The sequence below is a fragment of the Cimex lectularius genome, unplaced genomic scaffold (genome assembly GCF_000648675.2).
Source record: "Cimex lectularius strain Harlan isolate CLEC.00 unplaced genomic scaffold, Clec_2.1 scaffold217, whole genome shotgun sequence".
Lineage (NCBI taxonomy): Eukaryota > Metazoa > Arthropoda > Insecta > Hemiptera > Cimicidae > Cimex > Cimex lectularius.
In genome coordinates, this window is record NW_019392871.1 from 203,890 (window position 1) to 221,316 (window position 17,427).

The 17,427-nt window shown below is 34.2% G+C and overlaps 1 protein-coding gene across 1 annotated transcript in view; it reads left to right on the forward strand.

Annotated features, from left to right (window-relative positions):
* The window catches only part of LOC106661484 (diacylglycerol kinase 1), a 76,662-nt gene extending 59,491 nt beyond the window's left edge, over positions 1-17,171 (forward strand). Inside the window, exons 6-17 of the mRNA XM_024228889.1 lie at positions 1,699-1,773; positions 5,549-5,668; positions 5,743-5,860; positions 12,964-13,169; positions 13,225-13,395; positions 13,455-13,737; positions 13,832-13,956; positions 14,025-14,153; positions 14,217-14,372; positions 14,730-14,937; positions 15,001-15,182; positions 15,244-17,171. Coding sequence (XP_024084657.1) covers positions 1,699-1,773; positions 5,549-5,668; positions 5,743-5,860; positions 12,964-13,169; positions 13,225-13,395; positions 13,455-13,737; positions 13,832-13,956; positions 14,025-14,153; positions 14,217-14,372; positions 14,730-14,937; positions 15,001-15,182; positions 15,244-15,333 — 1,863 coding nt within the window. The 3' untranslated portion in view covers positions 15,334-17,171. The remainder of the gene's footprint in view (positions 1-1,698; positions 1,774-5,548; positions 5,669-5,742; positions 5,861-12,963; positions 13,170-13,224; positions 13,396-13,454; positions 13,738-13,831; positions 13,957-14,024; positions 14,154-14,216; positions 14,373-14,729; positions 14,938-15,000; positions 15,183-15,243) is intronic.
* Positions 17,172-17,427: the final 256 nt, after the last annotated feature.

Consider the following 17,427-nt stretch of genomic DNA (forward strand, 5'->3'; position numbering starts at 1 on the left):
ATTATTGGAATTAACAATGAAATGCGTTTTTCAAACTTTTTGCCATAACACTGTCATTTTTTGACCAATTTAAAATCGGATTGTACCATTGTTTTCAGCGTAAAAAATACTTTAAAATGGTGTGAGGGTGTATAAGGTCGTATTTGAAATTTTGAAGTTGAACTGGGCAGAGGTACCCTGTATAATTTTTTTCCAAAAAAGGTAAAAAAGTTGAAACGACTAAAAAATAACATACTTTTTTTGTAGCGTCATTGGTTTAAGATAAATTCAGCCAGACTATCTAAAAAGGACGCCCTGTATACTGCAAATTATACTTTTATGTATCTGCTGATAACTGATATTTTGCCCACTATTTTCTTCCCTTGTTATAATCGAATTTAAAATAATGTCGAAAGCTGTCGAGGAGGAATACCTGTCCCACTGGGTCACAATAAAGAAAGTGTTGAGAAAAATGCATTTTATTACCTGGTACTCACCAAGACAGAAAATGAAGCTCAGTGTGCTAATTTTCCAATTGAATTACACGTTTATTCAACGTAAATGGCGGGATGTCAGGATAGTGTCATTGATGATTTTTTTTTTCATTTTGCGTCAATAAATTACTCGTATTACGTCTTGATTTGTTTCTTGAAATATTTGATTGAAATTTCGAGCTAATTTATTTATAATCTAAAGTAAAGCTTCAAAATGTGATTTTGTCGGATGTTACAAATATTTACTAAGTAACGTCTGTAAATTTCAGCAAACCTTATTAATAAGTCTATAAGACGTGTTTCTACTATATTTCATTTGGCGGTGCTTCTTCTGAATTTTTAAGTTATTTAAGTTTTCAATAGCTTCTTTTTTAACAGACCGGCTCTGTAGTGGAAAAGTTTTTTCTCGTGATTTATATTATTTCTAACAATTAATTAAGGTTTTTAGTTGAGATAGAAAAGTCAATGGCACGAGCGGGATTCGAACCCACGATCTTCGGCTAGATACGCCGCTGCTCTACCACTTGAGCTATCGTGACCTCGATCCACTCGGACTCCAACTTCCTATCTCAACCCCATCTTTTGAATTTTTCCCTCCTTTTTGACATTTTTCGAACCCCGCTCGTGCCATTGCCTTTTTTATCTCAACTAAAAACCTTAATTAATTGTAATGTATTAATTGGTCAAGCGGACCACGAAATTAGTGAATTTAATTATTTCTAACCTAGGATACGCACATATATTTTTAAAAAAGCCAATTTTATGGAAGGTAAAGTAAGCAATTTTTTTCTTTCAAAACGTCACTTTGGCTCCTAAACCTACGCAAACATTGTTCCGTCTCGTTGTTGGTATTTTAAACTTCATCAAAAACTTCTTCATTTTCAAGACTCGACTCTGACAAGCTTCCAAACTCGCACTTTCTCTGATCAGTTTCCGATATCGGACCGCTATTTACGTCGAAACGTCGCTAATTGTTAAATTTAAAGTTAAACATTTTACCAAATATGCAACCCGAGCTGCAAACAGAGCTACCGCGGAAATCATTAAGAGGCCTTGATATAGAGCACCTTGGGCGTATCGCATTACGCTGAAATGTCAATAAACCTTCAAAGATTCAGTTTCTCCCCATTGTCAGAGGGCCGGCGAAATCCTTTTCCGGTCGAGTCCCCTTCGGCGAATGAATTTGCCATGAATCTTTTCACCGTGTACTGCTTTCTGCTTCCAGGAGACTGATTGCATTGTCAACCAGATGATGAGCGTGGCTGAATACCTCGGGTGGGACGTCTCGGAGCTGAAGCCGGTAAACAAATACCTTTTGGCATTTCATCTAATGTTGGATTTGTATTTTTGTTTGACTGTTTAATAAAGGTTTGTCGACAATAAAATAAAAAGAAAACGTTACACGTAAACTTCCATGGATTTTCATTATGGAACATAAAACGTTGAGAAAATTTTCAATACAAAATCCACTTTAACCTACAGAAATCAACAAAATACAACAACTCGCACTGATTCATTTTTTTTCCATTTTAACATTGACATTAATAACACGTGACTTGTGAAAAGATACTTCTAGAGATGACAATATTGAAAATTAAACCGTTTTAATAATGATTAACTTCATATTAGCTGAAGCCCGTCAATCCTTGCTCGAAGGACCGACCTATGTTCGTCTATGCTCAAAATATTGCATGATTGAACAGGACCGTCAGCTAGAAAGAAGCTCGAACGTCTATCGTCTGCAAACTGAGGGGGGAACATTCATTGTTGTCATTAATTTAGCGGGAAGTCCAAATTATCGATTCGCATACCAATTCGAATCTGCGCAGAAATTACTGAAACATTTCATGCTTCATGAATAACATATCCAAACCAGTTGTTGTTGTTGTTTAACAAGTATAGACGCGTTTCTTTGTTTGGGTGTGTTTTCAGAATGAATAAACTTGTGAGCTGTTTTTGTTTAATAGAGTAACAGCTAAGTAAGCTTTAAAAACCAAATCAAAACGTACATATACGGTCTGCATTACTCTAGTTAACTAAATTGATTATACTTTTAATCTAAGGACTTGGCTGAGATGAAAAAGCAAGTGTCTCCAGCGGGATTCGAACCCAAGACCTTCGCCTCAATATGCGACTGTTCCAGCCACTTGAGCTATAGCAGTGGCGTATTGAGCCATAGGTCGTGGGTTCAAATCTCGCTCGTGACAATTGCTTTTTCATCTCAACCTTAGATTAAAAGTATAATTAATTTAAATAATTATACGGTCAGTTATGACTACTAAATAGATGTATGAATTCTAGTTAATCTTAAAATTATCAAAATTTATCCAAAGGAGGAAAATTGAGCCTTCACTAAAGTTGAGATAATACAATTCAAAGCTAAAATCATAACCGGAAAACCGAATCATTTATCCAAACACACACCAAGGAACTTCTATGCCATTAAATGGCAACAAACCTCCCATTGATATATTTTGATAGAAAAACGATAATTAACATAACGTGAGACGTGTTCGATAGCAAACTCCAAAAATAGACAAACGTGTAAAGACCTAAAATACCTATCTTTTTAACATACATTAACCATTATAATTATAAATATTGGTGACACGCACTTACAAGTTTCATAGTCGATTCCGCCTACCATTTGTTCGATTTTTTGGACTCAACCGGTTTTTCAATTGTAATAACCTCGTAAAGAAAACTGCAGAACCTGAACAAAAAAGCAAAGTATTTTTAAACTTTTTCTCTGCAGGAAAGTCTTTTCATTTAAATTGTTGAAATATCAAGTTTCTTGAGTTTTATCCAAGAAGTTTTACTTCTTGACACCTTTGTTTTTAATGATTTCTAGTTACTTGTCATGTTGGTCTGCCTACCCTCCTTGATTTTTATTGTTCCAGTTGCGTCTCGGCATTTCGCCATCTTCAGTGTTTGGGTATTTTTGTTTAATGAAGATATAATTATGAGGTCGTGGATGGTGTGGGGAAGGGCTTTGTATGAGTGTTGTTTGTCGGTTGATTAAGACGGGGTCTTTTTGCTTCTTCTAGTTTGACGTTTTGATGTTGGGTCCTTTTTATTTTTATTAATTTGTATAATGCTTTAAATGGTGTAATATTTCTTCTTTATTGTTAATTTGTGTATATATGAGTTTTTTTTTAGTCCTGAATGTGTTGTGTTCCATCATGACAATTGTACTTACAAACTGTAATGACTTCGGTGCGAGCGACCGTGCCGTAATTTGGCAATTAGTTTCAAACAACTTGATATGGAATGAATGTCTATTATAATAATGGCCTCGGCATGCGTTGGGCTTTGTGGCAAAAAGTTCAATTCTTGACACTTGATCATTTAGTGGGAAGTTCGTTTGAGGTTAATATTACTGAACACGTATTTAATTAAAGTTGTAAAAATTGTCTTCGTCTTTTAAGGCTGAGATTTTACAAAATAAATTGACAAAATATTTCACAAAAAGGGTTCTTTTTCTATAGAAAAACAAAAATATGACAGAAACATTCTTTTTTCTGTTCATTTTTCTTTCTGTTTTCTTCATACGTTAGAGAACACAGGATTATGCCTAAATTAAGTTTCTATGTATATGTTGTCTTATCTAAAATTTTGTTTTTATATTATTTTTATTAATTTATTTAACACAATGTTTATACTAAGATATAAAATAAGATATAAATGGTTCATTTTTGAACAACATAAAAATAAATTTGTAATTTAATATGGAAATTACAATACAAAAAACTTACTTTTCAATTTTTTTTGTTTAATCAAGAGCACTGTTGATAGGTCCTTGGAGGATCTGACTAGCGATTAAGGATAGGCCATGCGAAATTGACACACTGGCAATTACTTTTGTGTCAAAGCCGTGTAAATATCTGACATGTAGAGAAAGGTTGTTCGATGTGTTCCACCTGATTAACAGGTCAACTCTTCGGCTCTATATAGAGAGCGTGTAGGATTGCCATCTGATATGAGAATCGTGCTTGAGCGAGTATCTAAGTTCCTGTTTCAATTTGTAGTGGACATAGGGTGTTTTATTGTATATAATAATGATAGATTTGTGTCCCTAGCGTTGAGAGTGAATGTATTTATAGGCGTGAATGTTTAGTGTGAGAAGGCAGAATATTGAATACCCCCTTCGACCCTCAATCAGGTTAGTTACTCAAAGTCAAAAACGGTCATCTTGTGGTTCTTTTACCCAGGGGCATCCAGAACCGGGCCTTCTATGGTTGGACCCAGTTTCTCGAAAACGCCTAATGGCGTCTTGCACTTTCGTAGGGAACTCCGATGGCAATAGCTGCATACTTGATGGAACGTCCATTAACAAAAGTGACACACCACGCGCAACATCCTCAGCTCTAAGAGGCATTTTTATGTTTAAAAATTGAAATTAAAAAACAAAAGTTAAAACTAAACAGTTTATTGCTTCACAGTTCAAATAACACTGAATAAACATTTTAAATTCCGTTAAAAGTAAACATTGAAAAATCCTTTATCCTTGTTTTGGATTAAGGATTAAGTGTTTTACCTCTAATTGAATTTCTCAATTTAAAACATAGCATAATCAAATATTTATTGGTAAAAACACTGAAAAAATCAAGGGCGGAATTTTCTTTTATCGAGAAAAAAAATCAATTGAGTAGAATTGATTTTGCCTGTCAGTGGCGTAAAGGGTGATGGATGAAAATCGAATCCACTATACAATTGAGTGAATGGTATGTAATTAGGAGAGAATGTAATTTAACAACTAGTGAGAGTGTAAATGGGTTTAGATCTAGGAACTGCATGCGTCGGGTCCTGAAGTGACCCGGAGTCCAACCTCGATGGCTGTACGTTTAAGACCTAGGTCTGACCCCGGAAGACCAACACCCGAGATGGGTGATTTTCAAGGCGTGCCGGCAAATTATTGTAAATTACAAAAGCTGGAATTGCCGGTGAACTGCGAGAAGTGTTAGGCTCAACACTGTACAAGTGCAGATTTGAGCTCACAAAAATTCCAATCAAAATTAACATTTTTATAAAGACCATTTGGAAGCTTTGTTGTAATTTAAATTATGGGCTGATAGATCCTTCAAGACATGATGGTCGAAATCGACTATGACGCAGATGGGACTGTCTCTTTATCCGAGTGGAAAAGGGGTGGAATGACGACCATACCTCTACTCGTTCTTCTTGGCCTGGACGCGGTGAGTTACATTTCGGTTTTTCTTTGTGTTTTTCTCTCTTCCGGAAGGAAAGTTAATCTTTTTTTCGTCCGTAGCACGTAAAAGAGGACGGAAATCACCTTTGGCGTTTGAAGCACTTCAGCAAACCGGCGTACTGCAACCTCTGCCTCAACATGCTAGTCGGCTTGGGGAAAAAAGGGCTGTGTTGTATATGTAAGTAGATTCGTTCTGTCGCGATCCCATCGTTAGATGAGGAAAAGGTACTCTTGGAATATAAATAATTCATAAGGATATACTTCATAAGAATCACGTTTTCGGGTTTTCAGACGGAACGCCACCTATTTTCTTACTTCAAAGTTAACCAATTTTTTTAAATAATTATCAACACTTTTGTCTGAGAATGTAGGGAGGCATAAAATTATGTTTGTTTTTTTTTAAGATTCACTTGTAATTTGACAATTCGTTTTAACCAATCCACAACAATAGTGTATAAGTAACAAACATGATAATGTACATACAAAAATAATACAATAAATAATAAGCAACATTTTACATAAAAACTAAATCATGTTTTAGTAAAGAACAGTTTCCGCCGATGAAAAATTTTTTTTTTTTTAAAATGGGTCTAAACAAATCCACCACAGCGGTTCACGTTTTTTTATCAACAGTGGTGTGAGTGTAAAATTGAATTCTTTCAATAACAATCAATGTGGAATAAAAAAAATATAGCCGTTAGTTTTATGACAAAGATGAGCATGCATTTCTGCTCACATTTTATGTTAAATATATATTGTTTCAATTACAAATTGTGTATATTGGTTTTAATATCTAAACAAAAGCTTAAAATAATAAATATCCAATATGAAACCTGAATGTTCTTTAATCTCACTGGACTTTTTATTTTTTCTTTGCCATTCTGTTTTAATGTAGCGATTTCTGTGATCTGAATTATTTCCCTGGCATTTCCTCCTGTAATTACTCTCATTTTACAAGTGGAAAATAAGTGAAATTCTTTTGAACTGGGGCGACCAGATTCAGATGGATGCAAGGGTGTTCTCAGTAAAGTTGAGCGAGGCGTAAGACAGGCGGGCAGTCTTGGGGGCTGGGACTGAACAAGGACATCTACGAGGAGTGGTTCCAGGCCTGCAAAGACAGGTGAAGCTCGAGCGCGAACGGGTCAAAGTAAACAAGTCGGAGTGCGAAAAAAATGATCTTTTTTGTGGGGGGGAGAACGTTTCCACTTTGTCTCTACTTTTGAGGTTCGGTCTTTTATTTTATTTTACGCTATTTTGTTTTCTGGCCATGTTTTACTATTTTGGAAGAGAACTTGTTTTGTTTCCCTTTTGTTTTTAATACCGAGGACATTGTTATTTAATTTTTATTTTTTATTTACTTTTTTTTTAAATCCCGAGGGTTCACTTTTTCCCGGAGAATAGTCAACGGTCCGAGGAGGAATCGGTAACACCCGTTATGTTTAGGTGGGCTTTTAAATATCTCAAATTTCCAATGATCATATTACAAGCATGATCTGTCTAGTTACGTTTTGTAAAAAAAAAAATAGATAATAATAATAATATATAATAAAATAAAAAATGGTGAAGACCATTATTTTTATAATTAAACATGCTTCACAATTAGTGATGAAAATAATGATCTTAATAAAAAATTAAATTATTACAGCTTTTTTAAGAATGCTAACACTAAACAACCAATTTTTTTTTCAAAATTAAAAAATATATGTTTTGTTCAAAAGTAAAAAAGTAAATTTATTTATTAAAAAATATTATTTTTTTAAATGAAGTGCCAGCAAGTGCTCTTTGCTGTTTTATAATGAACAAGACAATCATAATTTGTTATTTATATCGATAAATAAATAATAAACGTACTATAGCGACGTCATCAACATAGAAAAATTGATTAAAATGTACAAATTGAAAAATTGTGTGCAAATATATGTATGTAAATGTTTTAAAAAAACACGGTAAGAATATTTGCCTCGGGATATGTCTTTTTCCCCTATGCGATTTTTTATAATTAATTATTATAATCATTAGAGTTCGTAGTCCGATTGAAAACGTTATTCAATTAATTAATCTTTATATAAGGCAATGGTTGAGATAAAAGATTAAAAAAATTTGCAAAAAGGAGGAAAATTCGAAAGGTGGGGTTGGGAAGGGAAGTTGGTGTCCGAGTGGATCGTGGGTTCGAATCCCGCTCGTGACACTGACTTTTTTATCTCAACCAATGCCTTATATAAAGATTAATTAATTGAAATTAATTATTGTATGCATTAATGAAACAAACAGAAGCAATTAATTTATAATTTATTTTAAGAAACAGTGCAAACATTTCAAGCTGTATTAATGTTTGAAGTAAGACTATCATTGCGTTTGCTTTTACTATTTAATTTATCTTTTAATTTCAATAAGAAAAACTGAGTTATTCAAACGTTTAATAAGGATTATTAAATAAAGTAAAATTTAAAAGCAAGAAATAATTTATTTTCGCTCTAACATTAACATAAAATTGTATAAAAACACGGAAACACAAATCGTTTTGTTATTGTGAATTATTGTTGGGCGGAAGATTTAGATCACAATATCGAATAGCAGGATGTCACGTAATTCCACTACATCCACCGACATCATATCGACATAACGCATATGTTGCATTCTAATGAACAGTAGCGAAACGTTTTTGTTAAATTCAACAAAGGTGAGCTTAAGTTCTTGGAATTAAAAAGCAACTTTAAATGACAAGTTTATACATTAGGCCATTACATACTTTAAACCTTAATTCTCTCTTTAAATAGCTATTACGTTACAGTTTTCATTTTAAAAAAATGTATCAAAGGTAATAATGAAATAATAGGACTTACACTAACATAAATGACGCAAAAATCAGTTCACAAAACAATGTAATACTGTAATATTTTGTTTATAGGATTTTTTTACAATCGCATTTTTAAACAAGGTTTGAATAAAAAAAAAATATCCGTATCTTCTCTTTCCGATGGTCAAATTTTAGAGAAAGGACTGAATGAAGTCATCGGACAGTGATTTCAGTTCCCCAGCCTACTTGGCCTATAAACCACCCTTTCGCCGGATCAATCGGAATGAAACGGATTCAACCAATGCGAAAAGAAGTGTATATTGTCCCGCTAAAAAAAACCACCGGCGGAATTCTTAAAAGAACCCCGCAAAAAGAAACCTTGCTGTCATTTACTTATAAAACGGTTATCTAAGGATTATTTTTATCGGTTTCAGTCCCATTACATGTAAGTTAATGTTTAAACACGAAATTTAAGATAAAAACGCCAATGGCATAGATGAGATTCGAACCCACGGTCTTCAAAATGTGTTAAAGCGGCTAACCACCGCATAAAACAATTTCATACGACTCGATTTAATATAAGCTATTTTTTCTCGACCATATTGTTAATCTATCATATGTGTCAAATAAAGTAATTGTTATACAATTTTAAAAAATCACTAGCAAAATATAAATATAATGAATGAAACTGTTTTGATTTGTAAATAATTTATCCGAATTGTTGCTAAATAAATAAAGAAATCTAAAAAAGTTTTAATCAGATCTTAAATACTTCCAGTTTTCTTACGAATTAGATTACACTTTAAAAAAAAAATTTTAAATCAACATCCTCAGATTTCAAAATATAAAAACAAAACGTAGTATTTTGTTTTTACTTAGCTCATATTTCCAAACTTCTATTTTTTGCTCTATGAAAAAATAGACTTATAGTAAAAGTGTGGAATTTAAAATGGTTTAACAGCCCCTAAAATAATTCTTAACGTCCATATCAGCATTAAATTTATTTTTTCAAATTTGAGCATTTATTAAGGTTCTTAATTAAAAATTATTTCACATGAAAATATTGCAAAGGAAATTTAATACTGAGTCCAAAATTTAAACTGTACCCCAGATTGTCAACTACAAAATAGACTCAAACATAGTATACAATTATACATCACCACTGATAAATACACGTAAGCTTACATTCACTTCCCCAGAGTACTCGATATTACTCGAGGCGAGGTTAAACAACCTCTTCCTTTCACACTAATAAATTGCTTAATCTTTATATAAGGTATTGGTTGATATAAAAAAAGCCAGGGTCACGAGCGGGATTCGAACCCACGACCTTCGGCTAAATACGCCGCTGCTCTACCACTTGAGCTATCGTGACTTCGATCCACTTGGACACCAATTTATTACCAAGTTATTTGGTCAATCGGACCACGAAATTTAATGAATTTAATAAGTTAAATGAAGTATATCTTCACTAAAGCTCCCATTTGTGAGTGTCGAGTTCGAATGCAGAGCCGATGGATTCGAACCCGGGGCCTTTACCTTACAGTGATGAGCGCCGTGTCAACGCCTAAACCGTTGCGATTAGTTAATTGAAAGATGTTATTTGGTCAATCGGACCACGAAATTTAATGAATCTAATAAATTGCATTCATTCCAATATGTAAATATAACACAAACCCAATTACACACAAACACAGAGCTGTTATATAAGGAATAATTTTAGAATTATATAAAACAAATATGTATGTATTATAATAATGTATATGCATAATTATAACATTTAATAGCTCTCGTGTGTTTTGTTCAAACGGGCATTAACAGTCTAAAACGGCGTTACAGATGTTAAACCTAACGTGCCGGCCGGTCGTGCGGTGAGGTATTCCATTGCGCCGTTCATTTCATTTAATCACTCGACGACAATTTGAATCCTAACTGTCCGTATTTGTGCAGTTACGATTATCATTTATTTCTTTAAATCATAGAACTATGTTTAGCCTTGACATGACACAATTAATTTATAATTGCGTTTTATAAAATATAAAGGACAGGCCAAAGAAAATGAAACTAATCTGACTATTAACTTTAATTTAAGATCTATTACGTTTCGTGGTCCGATTGACCAAATAAATTCTTTTCAATTAATTAAGGCTTTGGTTGAGATAAAAAGTCAGTGTCACGAGCGGGATTCGAACCCACGTCCTTCGGTTAATTTAAGAGTACATATATATTTAATACATCAAACACCAACAAAAAAAAAACCCTCGTATTAGAGATTCATTCCAGCCCGATCGATCTGCATATTTATAAACAGGCATAATAAATTTGATGGCTGATAAATAAAAAGTGAGTTAGGGTCTCCTCCGGATTTTCATTGCTTAGGATATCCAACCAATAAACACGTTTGATATCGGTATTCAGTAAGTTATTCACTGACAAGTACAGGCCGGGAAAATGACATTGCATAATATAGAAGAGTAGCGTCGGTTTTTCATTTCATACGACATCTATTCAGTACAAAACATGTTGGGTATTAGGTAACTTTATGGGCTGCCAAGTACCGGCGAGGTGCATGATTATAATATGTAACTTAGAGGATTTTGCTTCCACGGCAACTGTATTTAGCCGACCCTGGCGATATCAGTAGAAGCTACTGATAATAAAATTAATTTTTACAAAGAAAATTAATATCCTTTAAAAAAAGATTATAGTTATAAACATATTTGTAATTAATATATCAATGTTATAAAAGAGGTGATTACTTTTCAAATCTCGTCTTTATGGCTGGACACATAAATTTTATAAGCTTAAAAATACTTTAAAAAACATTACGAGTGCCTTTATTACCTATACGGCATTTTATTATATTCAACAAGACCAGTTATATGGCAGGATAAAATAAAAACTCGATCTTTGTTTGTTCTTTTAGATTTAATGGATTTCACGTCCCAATTTTTCAACAATAATTCAAAAGTATTCTTCGATCTCACAACTAAAAATGAATCCTGTTGAAATGCTATAATTAACAGATTTTAAGTGTTAGATATGTCAATCTTTCTTACTCACGAATAATCTGGATCACGGTATGGCGATAAAAAATTGTTGTTTGTTGTAAAAAAACAAAATTTCAATTGTTACTGCAAAGCTTTCGAATTTTTTAAGATTACCAACAGGGCGATACAATTTTAAATATGTCTACAAATTGACATAATTGAGTTTTTAATAAACATTTTTAAGTTTCTTTGAAGTCTGACTCCCATCTTGCCAAGGACTGTAAAAGTCTCAAAAAATTAAAAACTTAATTGTCAATTTTTAGTCATATTTAAAATTATTTTGTCCTGATGATGATATTCTTGGCTTAAGTTGAATACTCCAAAATTTATATATATTTTTTTTTAGTTAAGTAGTAACCTGCTTTCAGTAAATAAGAAGACAAAGAAGATTAAAAACACGTGAATAGTTGCTCAATTTACCAGAAAATATACGGTTTTTTTTTCAGCCGGCAGACATTAAAGACTTTCCGTTTGTTTCGCGTTCACCTCTCAAACTGTTATTATTCTCGAAAGCTCATCACGTTTTCCCAGGAATGATTACAATCACGGTCCCTATTTTCGTGTCGTGAGGAATGAAATGAATTGTCAAGTCGGGACAAACGAGAAACAATGCGGTTGAAAAGCTCGGTGGATCGATCCTTGTTACTTTCCTCAAGTTTTCACCATACTCTCATGTTCTCGAAAGGGGGGAAACGGTGAGGACACTTCTAAAGGTTTTGAAAGACTCTTGGCGTATTGATTCTCTCAGCCATCTTAATTAACAGGGCTCTGACTGTCAAAAAGAGATTTAACTTTTTTTTATTAAATATTTTTATGGATAGTTTCGTTTAATAATCGTTTTATTCAACGACCGGCAAAGCAATTTGTGCGTCATAATTCATTAGCTTATAACTTTATAAAATTTAAGCCCTTACCGGACTGGCTTATTTCTGCATTACCCATTTCAACACAAGACCCCCACTAACGTTTACATCTCATATTGAACATTCTTGAAAAATAGCGGAAATTTGTATTATGATTTGTTTATGTATGAAGTAATTTTGTTTCGGTACAATCAGATATTGTTTGTCTTATAGTTCAAAATATGCCATCTGATTTAGAACACTTTCAGATCACAGAAATACGGAAAATTTAACTACTGCAATATTTATAAAACAAAATCGTTATTTGTACAAATCATTTGTATAATGGTCTAATTATTATTATTGATATCAGTATCATTTAAAAACTATCAATATAAACATCAAACTGAAATACAGTTATTTCTTTTTTTCATACTAGAAAATTTGCATTAAAAGTTGTACTAAGTAGTCGTAAAATTATCTTAAAATGGTAAATAATTAATATAAATCAAAGGTAAAACAGGACCTTTTAATATGCATGACTCGGTGCATACTGTTTTTCTGAATTTTAAGCGTATATTTTAATTTTCAGTCTGTAAGTACACTGTTCATGAGAGGTGTGTTCAGAGAGCGCCAGCCTCGTGCATAGCGACGTACGTCAAATCGAAAAAGACCTCCCAGGTGATGGCACACCACTGGGTCGAGGGAAACCGCCACGGCAAATGCCACAAGTGTAAAAAGACTATCAAAAGCTACAACGGGATCACGGGACTGCACTGCCGGTGGTGCCAGATAACTGTGAGTTTCTCGGACTCGAAAAACTTCCCGCTGGTAATTGTGCGACTTCTTTCAGCTTCACAACAGGTGCGCCTCCCAGGTGAAGCCAGAGTGCAATTTAGGAGAAAACAGGGTCCACATCCTCCCGCCGACGGCCATCTGCCCGGTAGTGCTCGACCGGCAGCGTTCCATAACAAGAGACAAACAACGGTCCGAGAGCCATACTCCGGATTCCAACAGCTCGTCCGTGAGTATTTTCCAAACCCAAAACGCTGGAACAAATGGTTTGAAACAAAAGGTTTTCAGGGATTTTCCTTCGGCAGCGGCTCCCAGCAAGCCGCCGTCTCCTTTCAAATAATGCCTCCGGACGGCGTCAAGCCCCTGGTCGTCTTCATCAACCCCAAGTCGGGCGGTAGGCAAGGCGCGAGGATGTTGAGAAAGCTCCAGTACGTCCTCAACCCCAGGCAGGTGTACAACCTGGCCAAAGGAGGGCCACTGCACGGCCTCACTCTCTTCAAAGACGTACCGAATTTTCGAGTGATATGCTGTGGCGGCGACGGAACCGTTGGATGGGTTCTGGAAACAATGGGTAAAGACTCTTTAAAATAACAGCCGTTATTTCGGAAAACGGTAAGTCTTTGGAAAAGTGACTGCAACATCAAAACCGACATTATGTTTTACAGACCAAGTTCAATTTGAGAACCAACCTAGTGTCGGGGTGATACCGTTGGGCACCGGGAACGATTTAGCCAGATGCCTCAGGTGGGGTGGTGGCTACGAAGGTGAAGCTGTTACCAAGCTGCTAAAGGTAAGTCACCGACGTAACCGGTATTATTTTATTCATTATCTTCATTAATTTTTACATCCTACGGTTAGAAAATTGAAAAATCTACAACGGTCATGATGGACAGATGGCTAGTTGAAGTGCTTAACCAGAACGACACGACGCCATCCGGTGACCCGATACCATACAATATCATAAACAACTACTTCTCCGTCGGTGTGGTAAGTCCTATCGCTTGAAACTAAAATCAAAGACATAATACCATTTTTTTTATCTTGGAACAGGATGCAGCCATATGCGTGAAATTTCACCTCGAAAGGGAAAAGAATCCTGAAAAGTTCAATAGCAGAATGAAGAACAAGCTGTGGTACTTCGAGTACGCAACGTCGGAACAGTTTGCGGCTTCCTGTAAGAATCTTCACGAGAACATCGAAATCACGGTGTGCTTGCCAGTTTGTCAAAAATGTCACTTTGCATATTGTCAATTAGATGTGTAGATAAGTTTGCTATTATGACCGATAGAATCAATCCTTCGTTGTAATTTTTCCTAAACTCAGCATAGGTGTAAAAAATACTAAATTCAATGGGTTCTCTCACAGCAAAACGAATAATCTATAAAATCCAAAGGAAAGCCTTTGATTAACCCGTAGAGGTGGAAATTGCATATCTGAGAATGGCGTTTCGCCTCTTACATGAATATCCAGAGAAATTCATTTAACTTTTTAAAAATTACGTACTATTTAACATGTATGTTCAGCTAATTTTAGTCGTTCATCGCTATTATTATTATTTTATAGTGTGACGGTGTCAGTTTAGACTTGGCAAACGGTCAGGCCCTTCAAGGGATAGCTTTACTCAATATCCCGTATACACACGGAGGTTCGAATCTCTGGGGAGACAACAACCATAGGAAAAAGTCTATGAGGAAAAAAAGAAAGAAGCACAGGGAAAAAGACATTTCGACTGGTTCCTTCAACTCTGTCGACCTGAGCGCTGCGATTCAAGGTAAATTGTTCAATGTCAATCAATTAAATTGACACTTCTGATTTTTTTTTTTTTTTAATCCAGATATCGGAGACAAACTGATCGAGGTGATCGGCCTGGAAAATTGTCTCCACATGGGCCAAGTGAGGACGGGATTGAGGGCCTCGGGTCGAAGGCTCGCCCAATGCTCGTCGGTCGTCATTACCACGACTAGGACTTTCCCCATGCAGATCGACGGAGAGCCGTGGATGCAGCCGGCTTGCACAGTGAGTCAAAACCGAAACCGTCACAGTTTAACTCAATTTAACTCATCCTTTCTTGTAACAGATAAGAATTACTCATAAGAATCAAGTGCCCATGCTGATGGCGCCACCACCTGAAAAGGGTAAGGGTTTCTTCAGCTTTCTGCGGAAATGAAAATTCTACCGTCCTGTGATGACAAAACCCAAATATGCAGTTTTAACATTTTGAAATCATCCTTTCGTTCTCCTTGGATATTTTTGATAACATTTAAAAGAATCTTCGATTTACAGTTGTGATGAAAAGTTTCTAGTGTACCATCCAATGATATGGGTCCACTAAGCGCAAAACCTCAGTTCATAACGTTCTTTGAATGATCAAAAGCCGTCTGCTGCTGATTTTCCTTTTTTTTAACTGTTTGTTTCACAAAACTTATGCCACTTTTAGAAATTATTAATATAAGAAATCTCGTTTGAAAAAGTAGTTGGCGAAGTACTTAGTAAATGACTTGTATTATGTACTATTTTAAATTAGTGGAAGATACAAACATTTTATAATGTAGAATCTTGTCATGTATCGTTTTGTTTTTATCGAATTGGTTTTTAATTTTTATAAGGCTGATTATCGTGATAAATCGGACGGCGTAGGGATATTTTTATTTTAATCCTTTTTGCGGATTAGGTGTTTTAATTTCGAAGTATATCAATGCAGAATTTATGGTACTGGCATTAAGTACAACTGTCGTTAGTAGGACGAGTTTAAAGGAAGACGACTATATTTTCAATTTTCAATACAACCTGTTCGTTGGATATTTTGATGATACTGCAAATTGCTAACCTAAGCTGCTGTCTAGAAATTAAGGTAGTAATCTACTGAGTTGTATAAAAGCTGTTATTAAAAATATATCTGGAGAATGATATTCAGAACCCCTAAGCAGAGTATTCCATGCTCAATGGTCCCACTAGATGTAAGACCGTCCGCTAATTTTACTAGAAGAACTGAGAACCGGCTCGAACGACCATCAAAGCTTTTATCACTAATGTAAAATAATAAGTTTCTTACTTTTAAAATAATAAGTTCAGCTTTAAACTAAAAACTAAAACGGTTTTTGTTTTAAATGTCGTACAACTGCGCAAAAGTTCCAAAAACCTGTCAGATTTTTCTTTTCCAAATCGTCGGCATTCTGGCATGACGAATAATTTCTAAGCAGATGTAATTTTGTTTTGATAAATGTTTAAAAAAAGCGAAATTAAATTGCTTTAATAACCTATCAAATTTGACTTCTACGAATTTCAAATATTACCCCTGTTGTTATTTGCCAATACTTTTAGGAGTTACTGTACAAAGTTTGTGTAATTACGTTATCGTGATTTATTTGTAAATGTTGAATATATTTATTACTTTTTGTAATTATGCATAAGTTACCTGATAAGCTAAGTATTAGTTTTTAAGTTGAATTCAGTTAAGAACAAAATATCATCCCAGATTTTTTTTAATTGTATACTTCACCTGATTAGAAAATTTTCATCAAGAAAATGACTTCCCTAATTAACAATAATAGGTAAGATAAATAATTTAAGATTTTATAATCTGTAACTGTCCATTAGTAGATTTCTTATGAAAGCATAATAAATGAAATGTGCATTTAATGTTGAACATGGCTGTATAATGAATCCTATACTCTTGGAAAAATATAAATTACTTGTGATAGACAAAAACATAAACGATATTTAATAAACGATTAGGTAAAGTTTCTATTAATTCACTCGTACAGATAAACTCTCAAAGATTACGATTCAGCAAATATTAGCTATAATTAATTTTTTCAAAAAAAATAACAGTCATACATGTATTTTTTTAACTATTTGCAAACTATTAACTTTCGTATATCGTGTATTTCAAACTATACGTGTGTTACAAATTGTTGACATGCCTGAGTATTTTGGTTGTGTTTTATTTATTTACAAACTATGGAAGAAGAAGAAAATATCATTTATTCAAGTAAGAGTTGTTAACATTTTATCACAAAAATAAACCTTGTCGTGGTTATCAAAGCAAAAAACAAAACTCAAAGAGGTTAAAACTAAAACAAGTTACTCTGGAAATTAACATAGAAAATAATTATTATTAAGTAAATTTATACAGTAGTTAAATAGACTCTGTTTTTAGGGAGAGGAATTGCATGTATAAGAGATGTTTAAAAGAGGTCAGGGAAGCTGCTTTGCGGGTAGTTAGAGGGAGTTCCAAAATTTTGATGCTCGGACAAGGAAA